This window comes from Python bivittatus, unplaced genomic scaffold (genome assembly GCF_059951505.1).
Source record: "Python bivittatus isolate LINGU-HERP-01145 unplaced genomic scaffold, Pbiv_v1 ctg000070_np1212, whole genome shotgun sequence".
Lineage (NCBI taxonomy): Eukaryota > Metazoa > Chordata > Lepidosauria > Squamata > Pythonidae > Python > Python bivittatus.
In genome coordinates, this window is record NW_028277034.1 from 46,148,378 (window position 1) to 46,174,750 (window position 26,373).

General features: G+C 42.9%; 1 protein-coding gene across 2 annotated transcripts; it reads left to right on the forward strand.

Annotated features, from left to right (window-relative positions):
- Positions 1-3,418: 3,418 nt before the first annotated feature.
- On the forward strand, positions 3,419-26,373 carry PPM1K (protein phosphatase, Mg2+/Mn2+ dependent 1K). Of its 2 annotated transcripts, XR_015794623.1 has the most exons (8): positions 3,419-3,698; positions 8,805-9,304; positions 11,363-11,463; positions 18,609-18,774; positions 18,979-19,123; positions 20,205-20,339; positions 21,833-24,963; positions 25,052-26,373. XR_015794623.1 is itself a non-coding variant. In XM_088133070.1 (7 exons), exons 2-7 carry the CDS (start codon positions 8,883-8,885, stop codon positions 21,962-21,964), a joined length of 1,101 nt encoding a protein of 366 aa, XP_087989196.1. In that variant the 5' UTR covers positions 3,459-3,614; positions 8,805-8,882; the 3' UTR covers positions 21,965-24,719. The 2 variants fall into 2 exon arrangements, 1 of the variants encoding a protein (XP_087989196.1); XM_088133070.1 differs by lacking the exon at positions 25,052-26,373 and having other exon boundaries at positions 3,459-3,614; positions 21,833-24,719.

Sequence of the window (26,373 nt, forward strand, 5' to 3'; positions counted from 1 at the left end):
GGAGGGTATCTAGTACAATGCTAGAGATGGGTGTACAGATTATATTGAACTGAGCTAAAATGGAGCCATCCTATTTAAGAACTGAGACTTGCCTGCATTGTCCCATCCCTATTTGGGTACTATACTGCTCCTTTAAAAAAGGAAATTAAGCCAGCACATCCAGTTTATGTTTTAAAAATCTACTTCCCATCATTGGTTTAAAACAAGAGTTTTAAACTGTTGAGGGGGAGGTTTCTCCTAGAAATCCAAGCTGTCATTCTCAATAAGAAATCAATGTAATATACAGATATGGCACAGGCGGGGCACAGTTATGTCTGAAATGACATTGAAACGCAGTTCATTGAGGTTGTTGCCTTGATGTTAATGTCTAAGACAGTGTTGTCCAAACTTGGCCACTTTAAGATGAGTGGACTTCAACTCCCAGAATTCCCCAGCCAGCCATGGCTGGAGTTGAAGTCCACTCATCTTAAAGTGGCCAAGTTTGGACAACACTGGTCTAAGAGAATGGCCGAATAGTGACATCATTGGTAGCATTGTGACACCCATCTGGATATGCTCTTATAACTTCTGGTGCTCTTGCATTCATAGAGAACATCCAGACCCAATTTCTGAGATCAGCTGTAACTTCATTGCATGCTTCTGCTTGCTGGCTGTATCAATTACATAGGAAGCTATATTTGGAATGGTTCCTCTGTGATGGTAGTGTAATTTTAGCCTAGGAATGCATTTCACTCATCAGGCACTACTACTTTGAGGAGTAGAGGACTCTGCCTTATAATAAGTCGGGTTATTTGTCCATCAAGCTCAGCATTGTCTACTCTGGTTATCAGAGGCTTGGCAACAATTGAGAAAGAAGTCATTCCCACCATTTTAAAACTATGGCTAATTTTGTTTTTTCTGTGATTTGTTGAACAAGTACACTGGACTGGTTCACATATAATGCTAAGCCCTCTATGAACAGCAATGGCTGGGTTCGCATACCACACTAAGTCAAAGCCAGAGAAGCCACATTATGGCATATCACATTGGACCCTAAAGAGATAGGTTCCTACACTTTCTGTGGATTCCCCATTCTAGGTGATAAAGTAATTTGTTTGGTTTTGATTAGCATCCTGTATGAACCCATAAAACCCAGTTTGGTATAGTGGTTAAAACATCAGGCTAGAAACTGGGGGACTCAAAAAACTTTAGTGGCAACTTCACTGGAAGCCTTCTGAAAGTCCAAGTAAACATCCCCTCTTTTGCCTCTCTCCTGATACTTTACATTCTCAACAAACTCTGAAATAGCCAGGAGGCAGTTTTTCTTTACAGGAACTATTATGGTTGTCTTTAGCAACAAATGTGTTCCAAGAACAATGCCTTTTAGTAACAGGAAGTGAAGCAGGAAGTGAAGATTGGATAATTATGCCTCATTTCATTCGTAAACTATTGGAATTCCCCCGCTTGCTATTAAGTTCTACAGAATGGTGCAGATTTTAGACTGTAGATTCAGTGAGGTTACAGGACCCTTCTCTATTTAGCCATGATTCAGTTATGAAGCCCGCAATAAGTACCATTTTGTTTGGGAATAAGTATTAATTGTATTGGAATAAAGGACAATGTATTTTAAAAGAAAAAAAAATGAATACACTTGTCAGACCAGCAGACCAACTGAAGATTTTTTTTTTTTTTAAATTATTGTAAGGAAGAATGCTGGACATATTTGCTGTTGCCTTTATCACCTGTTGCACGATAATAATTTGCATGTTTTTGACAATGTAATATAGATTATAGTCAATCATTTGGGACCCCTTCAAGTTTAGCTAAGACACATGCCTTAGGTACACCACTGGATCTAGAACTACTCCTGGAAAAATACCACCCCATAAAGAGCATCACGGCATAAGCATCACAGTAGTAAATGAGCTTTATTGCTTGATGAACAATAAAAGTGGTCTGTGCTCTTCTGGATGAAGATTCAGTTAGATTAAGGGTTGCCAACTTTTTGATCTAGGTGGTGCAGCTAGAGGTCCAAATTCACTGCATGTTCCCTTTGATTATGTGCCATCAAGTTGTTTTTGACTCCTAGCAACCACATAGATTGTCATGGAGAAAACCTATCCCTAATCTGTTCTTTCAAGTCTCCCAATGGTACACCCATTGCCACTGTAACTGAGCCCATCCACCTTGCTGCTAGTTGTCCTCTTCTTCTCTTTCCTTCCACTTTTCCCAGCTTTAGAACTTTTTTCCAGAGAGCTGGGTCTTCACATAAGGTATTTGAACTAGGATAATTTAAGCCTGGTCATTTATACCTTGAGTGAGAACTCTAGGTTGATTTGTTCCACAATCCATTTGTATGTTTTTTTGGCTGTCCATGATATTCTCAGGAATCTTCTCCAACACCAAAGTTCAAAGGTGCCAATACTCTTCCTATCCTGCTTCAAAGTCCAACTTCCACTTCCATAGAGCGTCATGTGGGAATTCCATGGCTTGCATGATTTTGATCTTTGTAGGTATAGATACATCGTGGCATTTGAATATCTTTTCCAAGGCCTTCATGGCTGCTCTACTGAGTGCTAGTCTGCAGTGCATTTCTTGACTGCTTGTTCCTTCACTGTTGATGGTTGATCCTAAAAGACAGAAGCTATCCATCACTTCAATATCTTCATTGTCCATTCTAAGGCTGGTTGTTCTACCTGTTGTCATTAGTTTGGTCTTCCTTATATTTAATTTTAGCCCTGTTTTTCTCACTGTGTTGACTTTAATACTAAGGCTTGCAAATCCTTTGCATTTTCAGCTGTCAGAATAGTATAATCAGCATAGTGCAAGTTATTAATGCTTCTTCCTCTAATTTTATAACCATGCTCATCTTCCAATCCAGATTCCCTTAATATATATTCAGCATATAGGTTGAATAAATAAGGGGAGAGGATACAGCCTTGTCACACTCCTTTGCCAACCTGCCTTTACTGTGGCTTCATGACCTGTATATAAGTTTCTCATGAGGACAATGAGATATTCTGGGATTCCCATTTTTCTGAGCACTTTCCACACCTGCGCTATTCAAGGGAACTTTCTTCCTGCTCCGGGTGTTTCAAATAGCAGCTGGAAGCAGGTGGCTCACCCTTGGTTCTCCACGGCGAAAGCCAGCAGCCAACGCTCAAAGCGAGGACGCGCCAGTTTGCAGGCGCGGCGGCCCGCCTGCTCGCTTCCAGCCACGCTTTGCGAGCGCTCCTCCGCAGCAGCCTGAAAACAAACCCTGAGATGCCGCCAAGAGCAGGAAGGCGGGGGACACAGCAACCGCCCAATGCGTAAGTCTGTGCGCGTTCGCCATTGGACTCGGCCGAGGGTGGGTCGGAAGGCGCCTCTCCCGGAGGCTGAACCGCGGTCGTTTCTCCGCGTTGCATCACTCGCTGCGCAGTCCTCCCACCGCGCGACGGGGCTGGCTGTCGGAGGGAAGGAAAGAGGCTCGCTCGGAGCCGCAGCCGCCATTGGGCCCGCGAGCGAAAGAAGGCGGGCCACGAGCTCTCCTTATAGGTCGGGGCTGCGCCTTTCGCCTGGGGCTTCGCCAGCCAGGAAAGCGCTCGAGAATTCGCCGGGGCAGTCGCGCCGACGTCGCTCTGCAGCGATCCCAGGTGGGAAAAGCCGAGGGTCCCGCGGGAGACGCTGCGCCTGCCGCGTAATTGCGCATCGCCTCCAAGAGCCCGGCGAGGTGCCAGGTACTGTCAAGGCAAGAGCCTGCGCGCTCTCCATTCATCCTGGGCGAGGCCGCGATTCTGGTGCTTGCTCGGTCTGGTTGAAGGCGGGAAGCCGCGTATGTGGAGCACTTCGGGGGTCCCCAACCAAAACCTTCCTCAGGAGGGGATGCTCTGCGGTGGAGAACGGGGTGGGGCGCTGGCTCGCCTCGGCCCTTCCGCGCATGCTGAAAAGTAGCCTTTCCTCCTTGTCTCTGTCGTCTCGTGGTCACTACGCGGATACGCCAGAGCTGCCTTAAGTTGCATCAGTCCGCTGCCTCATTACTTACCCTTGGAATAATCGGTGCAGCGGTAGGGAAGGCACCGAAGGTTGCATCTTCGCTTAAGATTGCTCCTACCTAACAACACAGAAGCATTCCCACATATCCCCAATCATTTGAGGGGGGCAGATTCGAGGGCCACCTGCACCTCTCATCCGGTTCTTGCAATGGGGGGCGTCAGATTTCAAGAAAGCATCTTTTTACTACTAGTATTAAATGTTAATGACCTAGCAATTAATTTGAAGTGTTTTAAATATTTAAATGTTAAATATTTCCAATGCATTTTCCAATTATTACTTCAAATGCATTTGGAGACTGATCCGTGGGGGTGGGGTGGGGTGCTTGAATAAGGCCACCTAATGAATTTAAGCGCCTCGCCTCCAGTCTTGCAAAGGTACACTGCTTCTGAACGTAGAGGATTCATTTTCCTGCCGTGCAAGCACGAAAACAATTACCATCCTGTCCCCGGTAACGATCATTTATAAGCTCCTTGTAATGCCTCTCTCCCGCTACCCTAAATGCGCACCCTGTTCAGCAGCCCTATTAAGTTCAACGGGATTTCCGTCCCGTTGTATAGCAGCCTTTTGCAACCTGGGGCCCTCCAGATGTAAACGTCACTTCCCACAGTTCCCAGTTTGGATGCTTGGGGATTGTGGAGTTGCCGTCCGAGCCATCCCAAGAGCGGAAGATTGTACATGGCATTAGAGTTGAGCTACGCTGGGATATAATTGATAACAACCCACTAGCATTAATTTGCCACTGGTCATCCACGCTTAGTTCTTTACAGTCCTCTCTTACTCAACCCTCTTATGGCGTGGCTGATGTCCAGGTGGTTGAGTGGCGACGCCCTCCTGCTTCTCTCTCTCCGCGCGGATTTCCGCGGTTTGGGAACGCGCTGCCTGGCGAGATCCTTCCTCTCGGGGAGAAACGAGTGTTGGAGGCGACCTGGGAGCAGGAAGGTGCCGCGCCTCTGCGCGAAGGCGCGGGGATGCGAGAGGGAGGCCGCTCCGGTTATTTCAGGGTGCAGCGGACGGAGAACGCGGAAGACGCCCACCTCGTCTTTCCCCGCCGGAGGAGGCGCGGATGGCGCTCGCTTCGCCCCGAGAGGAGGGCCGAGCAGGCGAGGCTGCGCCACGGCGAGGACTTGGAGCGAGACCCTGGAAGGCGGTGCCCAGGGAAGGCTGGGCTCCCAGCCTGAAGCGCTGATGCTGCTGCGTGGCTCGCCCCCAGAGGCGCGCCTCGGTGCTTAATCTCCCTTCTCTCTCGACGCGTGAGGAGGCGCCTGGCTCTGGTCGTCGGGACCGGGAGCTCTCGCCCTTCGCATGGCGCCGTTCGCGGTGTTCCAGCTCCCGTTTTAGCCTAGCGGATTATGCGAAGCCCGCCGGGGGCGGTCATGGAAATCCACGATCTGGAGTTAATTTAATTTCACCCTGGTTACCTTAATCTCTGGCAGCTGTTGTGTGCAATCAGTCACAGTCAACCTTCTCCCCAGCTTGAGTTACGGTCTCGTTTTTGGCTGTTCCCAGGGCAGAGACTGCTAAGTGGCAAAGACATCCCAGAAGTTGTCTCAGGCTTGACTTGACTAATATATTGCCAAGACGACAAAAAACAGACTACAGCTTACCTCCCCCCCCCATTAAAAAATACAGAGGAGAACATGGGCTGTATCATAGTTTCAGACTCACTGGCATCAGGGTGCTGATATCTGTTGTGCTTTACAACGTTGATGCTCAATTATTAAATACTTGTAGGAGACGTGGGGAGGTTTTGGGTCTCTAAAAGCTGCTGAATTATAGCCCCCAACATCTTCCATTGCTGGCCATGCTAGCTGGAGCTACTGCAAGTTCACAATTCCTGGAGCACTACTGGTTCCCCCACCCTGGTGTGTGAAATTGCGATATAGTACAGTTGCAGTCAGCTCACCAATACAAGGTAACTTGCATTACAGTCCAGCCATTGTTTTTAATATTCAATGTTAATATGGTAATTCATTTTAATAATTTTGGATACTCCAAGCATGGCACATGTAATACCTTTGCTGTGGGAGAATGTCGACTGGTGGGGTCCAAGAGGAGAGCCTTCTCTGCCTGACTGGGTGGGACACTCTTCCCCCAGAAGTGAGGTGGGCCCCCACTCTCCTGGCCTTCTGCAAAGGGCTGAAGATCTGGCTCTGCCAACTTGTGTGGGGTGAGTGGGGATATAACCAACCCTCGGGATGGCTAGTGCCTTGAAGATGCTCCCTGAGTCTAATAACTCCTTGGAAGATATTTATTATTTATATAGGAAGTCTTCTTGTAAGGTATTTTAATTCGGATTCTGTTTTAACTAATATTTATTCTTTTCACTCTAAACCACCCAGAGTTGCTCTCCAGTGAGATGGGCAGTGACAAATTTGAAATATAAAATAAATACGTATATAAATAAATTAAAAATATTATTTTTTGTTGTCTAAGAGCTAGAAAAAGGAATTCCTTAAACTTCTTTTGCTGATTACCATATACCAGGATGAATAGAAACATCCCTTTGCAATTTTTCCAGCCCTTCACACACATCCTATATAGGCCATGCTATTATTTGGCTAGTCTTGTTCCTCTGATTCAGGATTGGATATTGTAAAAGCAGCTGTACAGATCCCAAGTTCTAGTAGACATGTGAAATTTTGAACAATACTTGCAAGTACATTCTTGAAGAACTGAGTCATACGCTATAACCAGCTTATTTGCATTCCAGTCTTTGAGATATTCAGAAGGCCATATCAGTCGTATCTCTGAATTGCATGACTCTAAATAATTATGTGAAAGAAGAAACCTATATTTTCCATCACTTATGTCTTTGGAAATTTTCAAAACAGTTAATCAAGTTTGAAGGAAAGTGATGGGGCTATGAAGCAAAGAAAGAAGCAGTTTTGTGTTTTTTTTTAACTTAGTGAGAAGTAGATTTTCTTTTTAACACAGGGATTATTCCCCCTCCCCCTTTGATGTCACTAAAATGTTTCTGAGCCTAAGAGAGGCTTTTTTCATTTTCTTTTGGAATATATAGACATCTTCCTGAAGAATGTCCATTTGTCATGCTTGGTAGGTTTTGGCAAGCAAGGTCACTGCTCTGATTTCCCCACCTCCCTCTTGTGTAGCTTTTAAAAAACTTCCACTAAACTTATCTTAACTCTTTAGGTGTTCCCTTAAGTTGTTCTTTCTCTTGAGCGGTGACTGGAAGATTCTACTCTCAAGGCAGAACTACCACAGATTACTTAAACAATATTCTTACAATGGCAGATCAAGCATTATTTTACTATCCCAGCTGAGGTTAAACCAACCTTGGTACTCTAAATTCTCAATAACAGCATTCCTGGCTTGGGGCAGTTTTGAATTGTAATAGATGCCTGGTTGCCAAAAAATTGTTATTGTATTGCAGATGAATGAACAGGTTGACTTGAGGGATAGAGAGCGCTATTTCTTGGCCTAGTAGAGAAACACAATGGTCAGGGAAAGGATATCCACCACAGAGATGTAGTAAACCATTTCAGGAAGAGTAGAGGTCTCGATTCTCATTTGGCAGACCACACCAGTCCTGAAAATACATACAAATATAAAAATATGAGAGCCAATTTGGTCTAGTGGTTAAGATGATGGAGTAGGAGCAGGGACACCTGAGTTCTAGTCCGGCCTTAGACACGAAAGCCAGCTGTGTGGCTTTGAGCCAGTCACTCCCTCTCAACCCTTGGAAGAAAGTAATGGCAACCCCTTTCTGAAAATGTCTAGTCCCTATAGTTAAACTGACTTGGAGGAAAATATATGAAAATAAATCTCTCACACACAAAAACCTAAACACACACATTGCACATTAGTAATTTTGCAAACTTGTTTAGGGCCTTTTCGACATGGCTGAGTTAATGCTACCCACTCATCCCTGAGCTGGCAGAAGACTAAATGCGTGTAACATTTATTAACCCTGCCACCAATCCCTATCATGCCTTTATAGCTTCTGTTCTGACTTGCTGCCAAATAACAGTGTCCTGATTTCAAATGTGGAGGAAGTATGAAGGAAAGCCCTTGGTGAAACTCATTGGCTTAGCTGCTCTCACCTCTTCTAAACGTTACCAGCTGTTGGGAAACAATCTGCCCATCACCGTATTGGTGTGTTTGGCAGATGGTATTGACAGATGACTGGACTTGAGTGTCTAGTTGTCTGTTAAAACTCTTCCCAGGCCTGTGGGAGAGGTAATCCTGGGTGTGGTGGGGGAGACCTGGGAAGGATCACCTCTCCCACAGGCCTGGGAAAAGTTTTAACAGATAGTCCTGCTTTATGGACAGTTCCCCCAGCCTCATGTTTATCTGTTCGGTAGGCTTGTTTTCCCACTGACCCCACACTCAGAGCAAGCTTGAAGGACAGATGATCTATGGGATGAGGTGGGAACTGTCCAGTAAAGCTGCCCCCAGCCCCCAACAGCTTGAAGGGGGTTGGGAGTTGGAGGTAGCTTTACTGGACTTGGGCCTTAGACCATTTTCTCCTTATTCATTTAACAATTTCCAGTTGGCTGAGTCAACAGAACACGTCATGCCAACAAATCATGGTTTATCAATCATGGGTTACGCACATAACATGTTAAGCTGAGGCCAAGCAGCCAGTTTACAGCTTTGCTGTTAAAGAACCTGGCCAGCAAGAATTTCCATGGAAACCACTTGCATATTGCTGCCTAGAACAAGAGCATGGACTCCCCAGGAGCTGATATCAATTGGTGAGAGACTTTATCTTTTAATTATACGGGGGGCAGATGTTCTGGATCTCAACTCTATGATTTTTCTTTCCTCAGGCACCTCTTTTAGCGGGGGACGTTTTCCAAGCCAGCTTCCGTTGTCTTGTTCCCCATCACCTTCTCTGGAATTAAGTTATGTCCACGGCTGCTTTAATCAGTCTGGTTCGAAACAGCGGCCGCCAACTGCCGAGAGCCTTGCTTACATCTCGTGCAATTCGCCACCACAAGCGCCAGATTTCCACCAGTGACTCCAGGGCTTCGCGTTTCGATATGGATGGGAGCGGCTGCCCTGCCACATGGGACTCCTTTGGGATTTGGGACAACCGCCTGGAGGAGCCCATCTTGCTCCCCCCCAGCATCAAGTATGGGAAGCTGATTCCCAAGGTCAGCCTGTCGAATGTGGGCTGTGCCACCCATATTGGGAAACGGAAGGAAAACGAGGACCGCTTTGATTATGGCCAGCTGACTGAGGATGTCCTATATTTTGCCATTTACGATGGGCATGGCGGGGTGGCAGCCGCTGACTTCTGCAACAAGTTCATGCGAAAGTATATTCAGTGAGTATAGGGATTCTTTGGCTTTGCGAGGGAAGGAGAAAGACATTCAGTGCTTGGTTCTTCGTCATATCATTAGGTTTTCCCTTATGAAATGTGAATCTAGTCACTGGGTGCAGAAGCCGTATTTATGGCTTAGCATGATGTAGGAATCCAGCCATTAATTTAGTCAGTGAGCCCAGCCTAGACTGGCTTAGTGTGAAAAACTGGCTTAGCATCCTTTTCTCCAGTCCGTGAAGTGGCAGAAAAGCGTGCTAGCATTATGTGCTCTGTCCTGGGAGCTGGTCTCTACTCTGCTCCAGTGAGAAGCCTGGCCAGTGGTGTGCCTTGTCAGTCTACTCCAGGACAAGTGAAGATGCAGCAACTGGAGGATTTCCCGCTAGCCCCAAAACATCCACCAATTGCTCTCTCTGATGGGAGGCTGGGGAGAGAATAGGGCTGGGGCTGGTGGAAGAGGTGATGAGTTTTGACAGAGGGCTAGACCTAGGGGTGTGGCAATCTCTCAGACCTTGATCTCTGGGGGAGGGGAGGGCTTTCCATCTATTTTGCTTTACTGGGAAGTCTTCACAGAGCATGCACTGTGGCTGATACATAGGATGGGTGGAGCCCTCCTAGTAAAGCAGGAGAAAGACATTTGCTCCTCTTCTCTCATCCTATTAAGATATGCAGATGTTCTTGCTAGCTCTTCTTGTTCTGCCTCTCAGTCACTTGCTTGTCCCATTTTAATTCTTGCTCATTTGATTTTCTTGCTTGCTTACCTGCCCTCACTCACTTCTGCTCTCTCATTGTCTGTTTTGCTCTGTCTAAAACAGAAGGTGGGTGGTTGACAGAAGCTAGTGGGTAGACCTCCCTCTTTAGCCAATGCTGCTCTACTGCATGAGCTAAGTCTTAGTTGGGCCATTTTTTTTTAATTCATTGGACCATTAGACCTGTCTACCTGAGTCTGTGGGTCACTCATTACATGAGCAGATGTGTCTGATCGCTCCTGCCATCCAAGCTCTCAGGAACTAGAGGGAGGAAGCACATCTGTGCCTGCTGAAAGCAGCCAATAAAAGCTGGCTGCATCCCAGTCACTGCTGCATCATCACCATGGTTGTGCATGTAACTAAGCTTGGTGTCAAAAGACTGAAAACACCACTTCAGCATTAGAGCAGATCATCATGAAGCTAGGAGGCCCCAGGAAGCTTGTACTGTATCATGAGAACATGACGTTCAGGAAAGGTTAGTGAGGCATCTTCAAGCTGATCACAGGCAGCCATGTCTATATCTTACTTTTCAAGTCTTCAGATTATACTTGTCACCCTCCTTACATTTATTCCAAGTGGTCTCAGTATGAAAAGCATGGTGTATTGAACTCAACCCTGTACTCAGTGAGGTGGCCCCACGGGGAGAATAAGGTAAGAGGACCATCAGTTCCTCGTTTTTGACATACAGCTTTAATCCCTGTATGCTGTCTTCTGATGTTTATTTTGTCATCTCAGGAGTGCCAAATGAATAAGTGGCTTAGAGAGATTTATGCTCAAACCTTAGTATTGTGAAGTCATTGTGAACGTTCTTCTTAATATTGGTGGAAGTTGTACTTGATTTGGGAGTGGTATGGAAATACCACTCCCGAATGTAGAAAAATGTACTCTTCTCAAGATCTAGATCTCAGCTGTCATGCCTATAATGTCTGAATTCACATATCACACAAAGCCATATGTTGTTTTAAGCATGGTTTCCTGAATAAGCTAGGTAGGGTTGGGTTTACTGATGCTAAAACATAAATCATGCTTTACAAATCACCATGGCTGGGCTCATGCAATATGCTGCTCTAGAGTGAAGCAGAAATATTATAGCATAACCAAACCACTGACAGTAAGTGTGTGTTCTGAATAGTTATAGCTGAATGACTAATGAAAGCTTCTGTTACTATATCTACTTACAATCCATGAGACCACTTGTGTTGAACATTACAGGACTTAAGCCATACCAGTTGGAATATTGATGTGTTATGAATGAGAGCAAATGGTTACCCTCAGGCAATATTTTAACATGATTACCTTTTTTTTTTTTTTTTAGAGAATTTCTCTCTGAGGAACACAACATGGAATTAGTATTGATTAAAGCTTTTCTAGAAATAGACAAAGCGTACATGAGACATGCCCACTTGTCCGCAGATGGTAAGTACTGAATGTGTTTCTGTTCACTGGTAACAGAGAAATGAAATTTACTCATCTAGCAGCCAGTGGTACTGAAACTTGAGGCTAGCTGTCCCAGGGGAAAATTGCAATTTGAATATGCAAGGATTTGCTAAATCAATATCTTGGATAAATCAGGAATAAGTTTGAGTCTGTGGACTGCAAACAATTTTGAGAGAAAAAAATGACATTTCAAAATTAAGTGGTACCATGCTTTAAGACCAAATTTTCTCGAAGTTGATTCCATTTGGAAGTCACCACTGAGAAGATCCTGCACTTAATTTAAGCTAAATTAATAGCTGTAATCTAGAAGGCTTTTCTGTAAATGGAATGTTTTATGTAAGAGCAAAAATTTATCAGTTGTCACTCAGTGAACAAATCTGTTGGGTATGTTAAAACAGTTGGTCAACATCAATAGTCATGAGTCAACCTCCATGTAATGCTGAGCAACTTTATGACACTGTATACATCAGTTCTAAACACATAAAGATTAAGTTATACTGCTAGGCATACTATATTTGGAACTAAGCACCTTTTTTCAGTGAGGTTTCCTTCAGGCTGCAGAAAAGGTTTGGGCTACAGTTAATCTGAGTTGCCAGTTCAGTACTAAAGGCTTTTGAATTCTGTGGCAGTCACTGGAAACAAAACAGGCATGGCTCAGAGTCTGCAATGTTATGGAAAATAGTCTTGTAATATAGCTTGTGGCTATGAAGAACATGCACTGTTATTATCTCTTAAGCAATTTAAGTATGGGGAAAACCCCATTAATGTAGCAGCTAAAACACATGGCAGTCATCCTAAGAATGAGATACGTGTTTTGAATGCATAAAATTCTAAGTGCCCCCATTGTCTGAAATCTTGAAAAGCTACTGCCAGTCAATGCAGAAACAACTGCCTGGCCCTATGGACAGATGGTATCAGACAAATGTGGGAAGGAAAGGATCTGGCTCTGGAATGTTCTGGTTTCCCATGAAACAGACTAATCCAAGTATTTAGGCTGGTTCGTGCTTTCATAGAAGAGTATTGGCCAAAAGTGGTTTGTGGGGTTCTGAGAGTGTTTTAGGTCTACTTAGATCAGCCCAGTCAAGGGGGATGACAGAAATTTTCAGTGTCTGACCAATTGGTTTTCACACTGGTATAATAAGTTATGCCTGCAGTTACCAGTATCCTGCTTTCTTATGCAACATGACATGCTGTTCTAGGCTGGCTCCATAATTACCCAAAGCAGGTTAGCTCTTAGATAGCTGGTTTCTACAACTGTGTAAATTTATGATATTTCTTGATGTAAATATATACTGTTGGTGCAGGAACAGTTTTTGTGACATAACTGCCACCCTAGATGGTACACACATTTAAGGACCTTAAAGCAACTTCATTGAAAAAATAAAAGCAGTGTGTATCCCACCTCTGAAACTTGGACACAGTTCCATCTTCAGATGTATGTGTCAGAGATGATGGACGTAATACTAAGGGAGTCTTTCCAACTTTGCTTGGGCTATTAAATAAAATGGGGAAATGGGGGAGGGGGGAAGTGTTAAGATCACTAGGAAAGCTGAAAACATCTAATGGGCAGAAACAATCCTTCATTGATATGTTTGACATATTTACCCTTTCGGGTAGAAAACCCCCCTCAGCCCACATGGATCCTTTATACCAGCTGTCTCTGATCTGGTAGGGCTCTAAATGTGTTGGCCTACAACTCATGTAATTCACAAGTGTACATCCATGTGAAGTGTGAATTATGGGAGTTGGAGTCCAACCTAACTGGAGTACCATCAGTTTGGGGAGGCTGACTTATGTAATAGCAAGCTTGAAAAAAAAAAGAGTTCCTGAAGAAGCTTAATTACCCACCCATTTTCAGTATTCCTGATTTATTACGGGGAATTAAATGTGCTCTTTCCAAGAATGATGTTTATCGTGTTAACTTAAATGGTGAAAGTATAATAGATGAAAATGTTTCCTAGTTGAAGAAGGTGTCAGTCAAAGCCATGGTTTTTAAGTTTTAAAATGTTAACCTGCAACACTGAAGAAGTAAGAGAGCTGCAGAAACGTATATTTGTATTATCATTTGGTATATTTTATAAAAACCAAACTTTGGTTCCTTTCTAATTCTTTTTAGCGAGATTGCAGTTAAATTTGGACTGAATTGTATTTGAAAGAATGTCAGGTTGTCCTTTAACTTTTCGTTCCATTGGAGTACGGTCATTACTGTGCTCTTAAAGATGCCTTTCTTTTTATAGTGATGCTTGGCACATGACTAAAGGACTCTAGCCTGCCAAAAGTTACAAGACGCACAGAAATCAGCAATTTGTGTTTGAACACAGGTGTAATGCTTAACACACGTACAACAGCACATTTATGACCTATTTGGTGATTTCTTATCCCGGTGTTTTGAAACATTCTCAAAGCAATACCTCTGATGAAGAAATGCCTATGTGGAATCTTGCATTCTTTCTTAAGGTACATAAAACTGCACGTGTGTTCAAAATAAAAAAAAATAAAAAAAAAAATTTTTTTTTTTTTTTTTTTAAAAAAGCCCCCGAGTACCTTAACATTTCACATTTCCCCTACTTGGCAGTAGTGAGCACTCAAATAAATGGATGAAATTGCTTTAGTGAAATTAATGCATAGGAAAATTGGAAACAATAATATTTCCCCTCTTGGTTCCCATAACGTCTTCGAACAGCGTTTGAATTCCGCCTCTCTTTTGCAGCTCTCGTCCTTCCAACTGTTGCAGGTTTTCTCTCTTTCTTTCTCTGAAGCAAAATTCCTGGGTGAATTTTTCCTCTTTGCCTCTGTGTGTACATGTGATTTATGGCAGACACGGTATCCGACCAACAGCTCTAGAATTGGAGGCCCGGGACTCTATATGCTGGGCTCCCGTGGAAAAAGAGATCTGCTTATGGTGGTCCCAGGTGAAGGAGTCTGGCGGGTTCCTAGCCTGGACTGCTGGAAGGTTCCCACATCCACTTTGTCCCATTAGTTGAGATGACATGCTCTAAAAAATGTCCAGTGAGTGCAAAGATACCTATTGAAAGATTTTTAGATGATAACATATGGATGCTAATTGGGAAATCACCAATGTCGTTTTTATGCTTTTCAAGTTAAATTGAGCTGGGTAGTGAGGTTTTTGTTTTGTTTTTTGTTTTTAAATGCTTATAAATACATTTGGAAATAAGCATAGGTGGTTTTGACTAATGATGTGATTCCTTGATTTTGGAACTGCAGTGGTACCTCGGGATACGAACTTAATCCGTTCCGTGACTCTGGTTGCAACTCGAGTTGGTCTCAAGTCGAGGTAAAGTTTCCCATAGGGTTCAATGTAAATCCGGTTAATCCGTTCCGCCCTCCGAATTTGGTCGCAACCCGAGGCAAATTTCCCCATAGGGTTCAATGTAAATCCGGTTAATCCGTTCCGCCCGAATTTGGTCGCAACCCGAGGCAATTTTCTCTTCAGAGCCTTACTCCCGCCAAGCCTGCTCTGCATTTTCTTTGGAGCCATGCTAACACGCACAGCAAAAACCTTCGCAAAACACCGCAAAACACACCACAAGCCTCACCAAACGTCTCCCTGCTACCGCGACCTCGCCCACAGGAAGCCGCGACCGCGTGGCAGCAGGGAAAACGGCCGCAGATCCGGTTCGTAACTAGAGGCGAGTTCATAACCCGAGGTAAAATTTTCCTGCCGAAGCTGGTTGTAACCCGAAACGTCCGTTAGTAGAGGCGTTCGTATCCCGAGGTACCACTGTATGTTGCTAGTTAGATCTTGTCCTTCTTTTCATTCCATTAGAGCTTGTAGCTTATGAAGGCTTTTCTTTAAGCCCCAGCTGAAGTGGACCTAAATTTCTGTTATAGTCACCTTTCTTAACTTGATGCTCTCCATGGGTGTTAGTACCAGATTAGAGAAGACTTGCTGGCCTCAAATCTTACAGTGACAAATAAGTGATTCCAATTAATGGAACTAGGAACTGAGGACACAGGAGTGGCACTCCATTCATGGGTACATGTGAAGTAGGAAATTTCCATTCTCCTTTTTTGACCCTGTAAGACCTCATCAGTTGGAAAACAACACAGTTGATCCTAAATATTATCTGAAACAAATTGACTCCATCCAAATCTGATAAAGGGGCAGAGTTAGCTTCACTTGGAAAGAGCCTTCACAATATAAGTCCCTGGTGCTGCATCACTAACTTGTCCAACCCTGATAACAGAGGGATGCGATGCAGTGGTCTGTGGGTGGATTAGCTGCGTGAGTAGGCTCCTGTAGGCCTCCAAGAATTGTATACTCAGACTGAGTCAACACATTTTGTACTAATCCATAGTTTACTTTGTGGAGCTTTCTCAAATTTCACTTGGCTGGATTCTCATGACATTACACCAGTGTTTATGGTTTGTTTGATTTTGGCTTAGTATGTTATGTGAACTCAGCTGTTTTGTAAACTCTGGCTTAAGGCTTAAACTATTGTGTGAACCTAGCCAATTCATGCCTAATCTAACCAAAGTTTTGAATCATGTGTGAATTTACTGACAGTCATGCACTGGCAGCTTCAAGGGAGGGAAATATTAAATTCATAGTATCTGTGTTCATGCATTGAGCTAAGGGGTCATTTGCTGTAATTTTTAGTAAAAAGGTGAAACATTTATATAATCTGAAGAGAAATTGGAGCATCGTGGTTTAGTGTCACACGAGGGAGTCAGCCAGATCCAGGAATCATCACTTTTTAATTCCCATTGATAGAGTCACTGTGAAGCATTATCCTGACCTTGAAAAATATTAGTGTGTTCTCCACCGCAAAATCATATCTGCCATTTTCTTTTCCACTGTTTTTAAATGGAGGACCATCTGATCTCAAATGCAGTCTGAAATGTATGAAAGAATAAGTCCATTGATTTGGTATGTTCAGCAGTTAGACTGACCTTCCCCAAACCTGCGCCCTTCAGAGATGTTGGACTACCACTCTGATCATCCCCAGTTAGGCTGGCTCTGTAGGAGTTGGGAGTTCAACATATCTGGGTGGTTCAGGGTTTGCACCTGGGACAAAAGGACTCTGTTCTTGGAAGCAGCATTTCCAAAAACAAGGAATCAACTGGGAGAGACTTTTGGTGGTCTCAAGACCTAGCCGTTAAATGTTGAAGGGGATTGAAGGGAAGCAAGCAACTGTCTTCTATCTCACAGTGTTTCATTCACTGATTAAAACAGGTATTTTACTGAGGACACAAAAGGTCCAAATTGTCTGTCTCAAAGTTATGCTTGCCCCATTTCTTTTCACAACTCTCTTATTTTAAGCACTCTGAGTAGACTGCATATAAAGCACATTAATTCTCTGCATTTCACAATAATGGAACAGAGATTGAAATCCTAAGCATACTTTCTCAGGAATAAGATTCGTTCAGGCGATGCTGTGTTGCATTTTCAAAGACGTATCCTTAGAGTTCACCTTGAATATGTGCTGTAAAAGAATGGGGACATTTGACTTTTAATAATATGCAGCCTGCTGAAATGGAGTGGAGGTTGAACAGGAGAAAGAAAACTTACCTCTCTGGAAATTGACAGTCTTATATAAAACTCAAGGACAATATTTAAGAACTATTTAAAATACCTGTTTTAAGTAGCACTAGTAATAGTAGTAGTAGTAATGCCTCAGGGATCTACCTTGATTTTCTTTCCTTTTTGTTTCTTTGATCTATGGAGGTTGTACAGCACAACAAGGCTTCATGCATGTTTTTTAATCTGCCCAGGGTGGGCTGAATCTATTTGGAAGATGTGACCCTTTCAGATAGCCAGAGGCCAGCCACCTTGCTACCCCTCCTGCCCTGCGACCCGCCCAATTTAAATTCTATGTCAGCGTTGTACAGTGATACCTCGGTTCACGAACTTAATTCGTTCCGTGACTCTGGTCGCGAACCGAATTGGTCGTGAACTGAATCAAATTTTCCCATAAGGTTCAATGTAAATACGGTTAATCCGTTCTGACCCCTCTGAATTTGGTCGCCAACTGATTTTTGGTCGCGTCCCGAATCAAATTTCCCCATAAGGTTCAATGTAATTATGGTTAATCTGTTCTGAACCATATGTTGTTTTTTTTTAAACTGCAAAAATATGACACAAAGTACAGCACGAAGAGAGAGAAAGCTAAACTTGCTTGACGTGACTTCTGGCGTGGAGGACAGGAAGGCGGGTGGGGAGGCGGATATTGCTTGGAGGGAGAGTCCCCCTCCCTACAGGAAGCCGCGACCACGTGTTACGGGAGGGAAAATGGCTGCGGATTCTGTTCGTAACCCGATCCGGCGTTTGCGAACGGAGGCAAAATTTTGCGAACGGAGCTGTTTGTGAACCGAATTGTTCGTGAACAGAAGCGTTCGTGAACCGAGGTACCACTGTATTTTGAATAGTACTTGGAAACTTCTTGGCAAGCAGCAAACAATTCAGGAGATGCTATGCCGTCCGAATGGCTTTCACCCATCAGCCTGCAGGCAGCTGCCTTCTGGACCAACTGTAGTTTCTAGGTAGTTTTCAAAAGCAGCCCCAAATATAGTATTTTACAGCAGTCTAACCTCAAGTTGATGAAAGCATGAGTCACTGTTGCCAAGGCTTGCTGTTCAAAAAGAGCCACAACTAATGGATTTGATGAAGTTGAGAAAAGGCCATCCTGGCCACAGCCTTCTACTAGCCAAGCAGTAGCCCTGAAGGACCCCTGAATCTCAGGTTTGCTTTTTCAGGGATAGTGTGACCCTGTCCAGAGTCAGTAAAAGACTTAAAGATGGTTTGGAAGTCTCCAGGGTTCACATGTGCCCTAGGACCCCAGATTGTCCATTTCTGTCTTGCAAGAATGTCAAGGACTCTATAGGATATATGATCTTTGGGGTGGGGGAACTGTGTCCTTTAACTTATGTTTTAGTATCTTGTGGCCTTCTTAGCTAGTAACCACCTTCCCCTTGCATGGAGCCATGTTGTGTTTCTCCTGCTCTTTCTTCCATCCTTTTCTGTCTTCATAGCTTAAACATTTTCAAGCAGTGACTCTTCAGTGGAGTTAGCACAATTCATGCAGTTTAAAGCTGAAGAAATTATGCTGCAGGCAAGTTTGGGGCTTGGGTGCTGAATAGCTCTCTCTGTGTGACATTTATAGCTACCTTGCTGAATACCGGGAGCACAGCCACCGTGGCTCTGCTGCGAGATGGCATCGAGCTGGTGGTAGCCAGCGTGGGCGATAGCCGTGCACTTTTATGCCGCAAAGGAAAAGCTGAGAAGCTGACCATTGATCATACTCCAGAACGGAAGGATGAGAAAGAAAGGTACTTCTGCAAAATGTGCAGTTTTGGGCTTTTTTCTTTTTCTTTTTAATTTAAAGAGAAGTCTTTTGCACTTGTAGAAATGGGATGCTTTGCGAAGGGGGGCGCTTTCCCTCAAGTAAAACTGTTGTGTGAATTGGTTGTCGAAACATAACATGCATGATAGTAGCAGTTATTTCATATTTTTTCCCTTTTTTAAAATGAAAGAATCAAGAAATGTGGTGGTTTTATCGCCTGGAACAGCTTGGGGCAGCCCCACGTGAATGGCAGACTTGCAATGAGCCGTAGCATTGGAGATTTGGATCTTAAGAAATGTGGTGTGATTGCAGAACCTGAAACCAAACGGGTGCAGGTAAGTGGTCGTGTAGTGTGCCTCCTCTCGCACAACTGAAGGTGTCCTTTATTGAAAGCTGATTTGCTACGGAAACAGAAGTTGTATGGGTGGAAGTGGAATCCATTTGTGACATCCTTGGTTTGGGCTGCATGGACCATGCAGATGCTCCTATCCTGGACTGAGAATTTTTTTTTTTAAATATATGTGAACTTTAGTGCCTCAACATTGTATAGTTACAACATTGCTCACCTCAAAAGGAGAATAGCACAGTAGACAGGTATTGAGCCCCTAGTGGCGTGTGGGTGTGGTATGGATCACATGCGCGCGCACACACACACAGACCACCCTGCAGAATTCAGAAGCTTGCCTTTTCTTAGATCAGGGATAGGCAAGTATTTTTCAGCTGAAAACTGCACATAACAATAATAGGTCTCTGGACTACTTGCGAAATGCAGGTGGGGTGAAGCTTACATGGGGATTTGAAGATTAGAGTATAAATGTAATGGGATATGTTTTGACAAAGAATTATTCCTACTTAATGCATTAAAAACTAGCACTTATGATACTCTTATTATTCCTAAGACCAGAGATAGATTGGAAGTTATCTATTTTTCATATCTTTTTTCTTTTTCTTTTACTTTCACTTTTTCTTTTCCTATTCTTTATAACTGATATTTTCAATTTTCTTTTTCACTTCTAACTTTTCACTTTGTAACTTTAAAATTCCAATAAAATACTATTAAAAAAAAAATAATAATAGGTCTCCAAGGGCCACAGGGCTGTAGCAGTAAGATGATGATGTCACCTGAGTGGCTGGACCCAACTATTTAAACACTTTAAAAACAAGCACATTATTGCTCTAATTTACGTATTTTTGCATCCAATTTTATCTGATATGCATGCTTTTGCATGTGAGTTCTGAACTGGGAAGTGTGCCATCTAAATTATGTGTTCCCATTATGGTTTAAGAAATGCAAATTAGGTCAGCTTGTGTAAAAATAGAATCCAAACAATTTTTTCCTCTGTTCATTGCAATGTAGCAATTTCTACTGGAGCATCATAAGTCTGGACAAGTTGTATACCATTTGTGTTGTTTTAGTTGCACCATGCAAGTGACAGCTTCTTGGTCCTGACCACAGACGGCATCAACTTCATGGTAAACAGCCAAGAAATCTGTGATTTTGTTAACCAGTGCCATGATCCGACTGAAGCCGCTCACATCATTACTGAGCAGGTAGGTATTTCTGCCTCGTGAACAATGGCTATTGACCAGCTTTCAGCTAAAGGTACCTGCATTTCTGGGAGACCATGGATGATTCCAATAGAAGAGAATATCTGTAGCTCAGGGTGGAACTGTGGTGCCCTTGTGCTCTCTGAGCTTGGTTGTTTGCTTGGAGACGTTTCATTACCTGACTAGGTAACATCATCAGTGTGAGCATCATCAGTGCACTGATGATGTTACCTAGTCGGGTAATGACACGTCTCCAAGCAAACAACCAAGCTCAGCGAGCACCAAGAAATCCACAATTCATGGATGAAGTATCCTCTTATAACCTCTTACAGCTGATGTAATCAGAAAAGCCTGTTTTGTTTCATGTCTTTGGAGGGGGTGGTGGTAATTCTAAAACAACATGGACAGCTTGCAGCCTGGCACCCAGATATGGCCTCTGAAGTTACAGGTTGGGGATGGGGGCAGTCTACACGCCATATGTGGGTCATATACAGCTCCCCCAGGACTCCCCTCCCTCCCCCCTCTCCCCCTTTTCTCCCCCCTCCCTTTTCTCCCCCCTCCCTTTTCTCCCCCCTCTCATTTCTACTCCTAAACCCCTTCTCAAGCCCCTGATTTGGCAGTGTTCTCACCAAAATTGGAGGGCTTAAGTGTGAAAAAAAATTCTACCCTTGAGCTTCTGCCCAAAATTTTGAAAAAGGCCCCAAAATTAATCCCTGTTACTTTTGGTAATGTCACCATCCTTCCAGCTAGCACTTGGGGCAATTCAGCATGATGCGGGGGGGAGGGCAGGAAAAGTTGCCCATCCTTTGGTCTATGGGGAGCCCTCACACCTGGATATTTGCTCCCATAAGAGAAACAGTTTGGTTTTAGAGCCATAAGAAGTCCCCCCCCCCCCGCCCGCCCAGAACAGTGTTTCTCAATCTCAGCAACTTTAAAATGTGTGGGCTTCAACTCCCAGAATTTCATGCTGGCTGGGGAATTCTGGGAGTTGAAGTCCACACATCTTACAGTTGCTGAGGTCTAGAAACACTGCTCTAGATGTATCCTGATAGGAAAATCTTCCATTAGATTTTACAGTCGTCTTTAGTTAGAACTAACTAAGAAGACTCCTTGATATGGTTTACACTTTTGCTGTAGCTGGGCCCTTGCTTCTCTTATCACTGCGAAGTGAGAGCTGGACACACTTCCCAACAAAGCAATGAGTTGTCATCACATATCATTTTTACTTTTATTTTATATATCCCTGTGAGCCTATCTGGATCTCGGTGCATTCTTGTAAATGAACATGATAATAGAAATTCACCTTTGCTCTGCAGTATGACAGCTACCCATTTACTTATTCTTTAAAATAGCCTCTAAAAAATTCATTTGGGGCTGGATTATAATGGCTACCCACGGATGTCAGATTCCTCAAGAGTGCAGCTGAAATTGTTTGTTTGAAAATTGGTGATTGATAGTTAAACTAAAACTTCTGCCCTTCCCGATTGTTCTCCAAGGCTGTGCAATATGGGACAGAAGATAACAGCACTGCCGTTGTAGTGCCATTTGGAGCGTGGGGCAAATACAAAAACTCTGAGATCAACTTTTCCTTCAGCCGGAGCTTTGGCTCAAGCGGGAGGTGGGCATGAGCATCTTCTGCATTGAGCCGCTGAACATTCAAGATGTAGAAGGCAGAAAGGTGGTATGTAGGTAGAAAACCTCCATCTCTTCTAGCAACAAGCCCTTTCTGCCTGGGTAGCAAACTGTTGTTAACTTGATGTCACCTCTTAACACATGTCTTTGTTACTGCTTGTCTCAAACTGAGCATTCTCACACCTTCAGTCCTCACTCGTGGATTTCTGCAGGAGCAAGATGCTGATTCTTTACTGCTGGCTGTCACTGTGGTATCTATCACTTGTTTCTCCTGATGTTCTTGAGGTATTTTAGAGGGTGAGAGAATGTGGCAACTGCAAGCAGACTCTGTTTGCACAGCATTGCAGTTGGGGAAGCAAAGGACAGGGACAAGAAAAAATGAAGGAAATCCAAAGACTACTAGAAGGTTGGAGGGTGAGAGGTGGATTTAATTGTCAGTTCACCACCACTGTCAGGTTGGGGTTAGAGTAGTTCAACTCTGAGAAGAAGTATTTTGGTCTCAGGGCTGATACACCTCAGGATTGTTGGAGGTCCAGTGGCTGAGACAGTCAGCTGTGTATTTCCTGTATTGATGTCCCTTTTTTGAAAAGCAGAGTTGTACACTTGGTTAAATATCTGCATCTTTGTCTAGTGTATGGCTCAAGAGAGACACTACAGCCCTTAAAACACAGTACTATCAAGGATATACCATGTTAGTATGCTTTCCAAAAGATACTAAATGAATTCTCTGTGTTTTTCTTTAAAGGGGCCAATGTTAAAAAGCCCCTTTTTTAAAAAAAATTGCTCCACATTGGCTACTGTTAAACCGATGTTTTGGCAGTTCCTTTTCTACATATTAATGCACAGCATTGATACAATTAATTTTGGCAGTAGGATTTTTTGTTTGTTTCATAGTTGACATGAAGATAAGTATGCTCATTTGGTATTCTGCACTCTGGCTATCGAAAAAGCGTAGTCTGAGTCTGTTTAGAATTGCTCCTAACTTTTACCTCAAGTAACAATAGGAGGGAAATGAAAGTTTCAGAGAGACCAGTAATATATTTTGAAAAGATTCCATCCCTTCTCATGTTAAAAGCCATCTGTGAAGGGAACAATCTGTGTGTTTCTCAGCAAGGCTATAGTAACTGAAATAAAAACAAGGTTTATTTTGTGGTACAGGCATTTCTCAATTTCTCTGGGGGACCTTCCCCAACTTTCCGATTGGGAATTTCAGGAGTTTTAGTATCCAGCTGATCTAGAGAATATCAGGTAGAAAAGAAAGCAGAAGTACTGAGGTTAAAATTTAAAGTTCTAAATCTGAAATTGTCAGTTTCAGCTGTGAGATCTCACCATGGTGCCAAAGTATCATGCGTTCTTGCCTGAGCAAGACAACTGCAACGTCATGAGATCTGATGATCTCAGAAGCTTCCAGCCATGGCGGGGAGGGGGGGGACCAATTAGTTTTGAAAACACTCCTAATTTAGGCCAGTGCCATCTACACATATTGTGATTATCATATTACTGGTGGGTACTGAATTTCCAGTCCTTATTAACATTACTTCTGTACAGCCAAGGTATGAGAAACAGTAGCTCTTGATTTCTGAGTCATAGATGTCCTTGGAAGAGGAAATGATGTGTCTTGACATCATCAGGCAAATATTGTGATTGGCATCAATCAAAGCTGTGACTGACGCAAATTACATAACATTGTAATTATAGGATGATGATGCACATCTCATAATTCTGATGTTATTGTGGCTTCTAAGAGATGCCTATGACTCTCGTATAAATACCTGGAACGTTACCTTGGACTAAAAGGGAAATAACATTAAAAATACAATACTTGCCTTTCCCCTCCATAGACTTACTTTGCATCTGGGAATAATAATGCTGAGCCATTTAGTTGAACCCTGGTCACAATGTGAACGATGGACTTATGCAACTGAACTGAGAGCCCGTAGCACCGAGGGCCACCTTGGGTGTCAATCATTCCAGTGCTGCTTCTGTACATCCTTCTGTTCATGAATGACCCTTTGAAATTGTGAAATGCTTTGCAGATAGTTCCCTGGCATTGTTCTGTTTTTATCTGCTGTATATTTTTATTCGTTTGTATTCTATATGCACATGTACTGTAACATGATTATATAGACTTTAAAAGATACGTTTAAAAATTGTACACACTTATATCTGTTGCTGACACTTTGGAACACTACAGTGGTGTATATTGATGTTAAAACCATTTTGTTCTTCCTAGTTTATTTTTAGACGAGTTTTTGTTTTGTTCTAATTGTTTGCTACAACAAAACCACCAGCTCTTCCATGGGCTAAGAAAGGCAATGCTTCAAACTTTACCATGCAGTCAGAATTATCACCATTATATAATGTAAGTACATGAAGCAAATAAATTGTATTACAGTTTCTTCTTCCAGGTAAAGGGGCAGTTCTTGGCCATGATTCAGTTTCTCTCTTTTTTTAAAAAAAAAACTTAATAGCAACAGCTAGGGAAAAGGAAGCTGATAATTACTGAAGGCAGAGAAAGCAAATATATTTGTTTTCCCTTCCAATGGCCAGGAGGAGCTGTGCCCCCACAAAGTAACTACCATTTTCAGAAAAAGGAATTTTCCTCCAGAGCACAATAGAAAAGAGTTAAATTCTCTCCCCACTCTTACTCTAATCTTGCTAATTATCCATACCTCCAACTGACATTGTTTGCATATTTTTTAAAAGCTGCACAGTAAACACAAGGACATGGAGATCACATCTCCTTTGGCCCTCATAAATCTAGAAATAAAGAGAATCTGAATCAGAAAATTCATAAAACTAATCTTAATATGATATATTGAGAAATATATATATTTTAAGGCATAACATATTAAAGGGAGAGATGTATAGCTGGTGGTTATGGTCACTGTACTGTATAGCTTAAATCTGAAATTGGTAAGGGAAAAAACATTTGTAAAACTTTCAAAGAAATTATTTTCGGTTGGGATTGAAGGCATCAAGGCACTAAGCCAGTGTTGTCCAAACTTGGCCACTTTAAGATGAGTGGACTTCAACTCCCAGAATTCTGGGAGTTGAAGTCCACTCATCTTAAAGTGGCCAAGTTTGGACAACACTGCACTAAGCCAATCATAGCCCCGTGTAGCAGTCTGTCAAGAAATGAGGGCTTGGAAGACTAATCTGTTTGCTTCTTGCTGTAGATTGCATTCAGCTTAGAACACTACAGGTTGCACAGGACTGTATAAGACATTTATTTTCCTGCACCCCGTTTTGATGTGGTGATTGTTTAGTAGACATTTTGGAACTGAACACGGTTGCCCGTCTCCTTTGTAACAAGGAGAAACTGGATGGTGGTATAGGTGGAACTACCAATTGTTTTGGATGGTTTACTTGCATGGCATATTAGTCAATGTGCTATGACCAGTTTATTTAGGGTGAGTTTGGTATCTACATAAGCCTAGTGAAAGCCACCATAAGCTTATGTTCTTTGGTTCCAGCATATCTAAGCTGCATAAGCATATATTTGGGAAAGGGAATATGCAAACTAGCTGGGATTTAGGGTCTGGAAAAAGGAAGTGTAGATGTGTTTTGACACCTAGTTTATCAATACCAAACAATAGGCAATTTTCTCACCATATTGAATGTACCGTAGGGAGAATTTCAAAGTTTTCCAAGATGGTTAAGCTGCAGTGCCTCCTGCACAGGAGGAGGCATATCATGGTTTGAAAATTATTACTGTTCCTGGATGCATAGAATGGTTTGGCAGCTTGGCACATCAAAATGACTTTTAAAAGCTCTAAAGTGCGCTTGTATAAATTGCTTTGTTCATTTCTGTTTTAAGATGTATGTGAAAATGTACACTTGGTAATCCAAATTCCTGGGAGAAGTGTTTAAATTTATGGTGTAAGATACGTGCTGGTCCCAGCGCTTGTATTTCTGTAGGATGTACGATGGAAAAGGATGACTCTAGTGAAAATTGCACAAGTGTTTATGAGAATATGCTTATTTCTCAGGCTCACTTACTCTTTTGTTGGTGCAATATACTTCCTGTTTCTTTCCAGCGAAGCAAAATGGTGGTGCACGTTGTTGTATGCGGCACCCCCTGGAAGCAGTTTCCAAAGAAGCTGCTTAGGCCTTGCAACAGACACGGCTGCTTTAATGATGCAAAGCAAGGTGCTTTGTTCCTGCACAACACTGCATCTCTTGGTTGCTTTTGAAGGCAAGACTGTGTCCAATAGCCGTACAGGAAAAACAGTATCAGATGATTGTAATCTGGGTTATAATTGTGATCAGATGTGTACATGTACAAGTGTATGAAGATTGACTAGCTTGTTACTTCATTTTAAATGGTTGCTTTTACAAATCCATATTTGTCATGGAACAGGTGGAAGACTGCAAAACACTTTAATAAAGAGCTTGCTCCCAA

Bases quoted from the DNA above. Each gene is read 5' to 3' on its own strand.
- PPM1K (XM_088133070.1), top strand. From the start codon at position 8,883: ATGTCCACGGCTGCTTTAATCAGTCTGGTTCGAAACAGCGGCCGCCAA. The intron at 9,305-11,362 runs GTGAGTATAGGG...TTTTTTTTTTAG, and splicing joins TTCATGCGAAAGTATATTCA to AGAATTTCTCTCTGAGGAAC. The intron at 19,124-20,204 runs GTAAGTGGTCGT...GTGTTGTTTTAG, and splicing joins CTGAAACCAAACGGGTGCAG to TTGCACCATGCAAGTGACAG.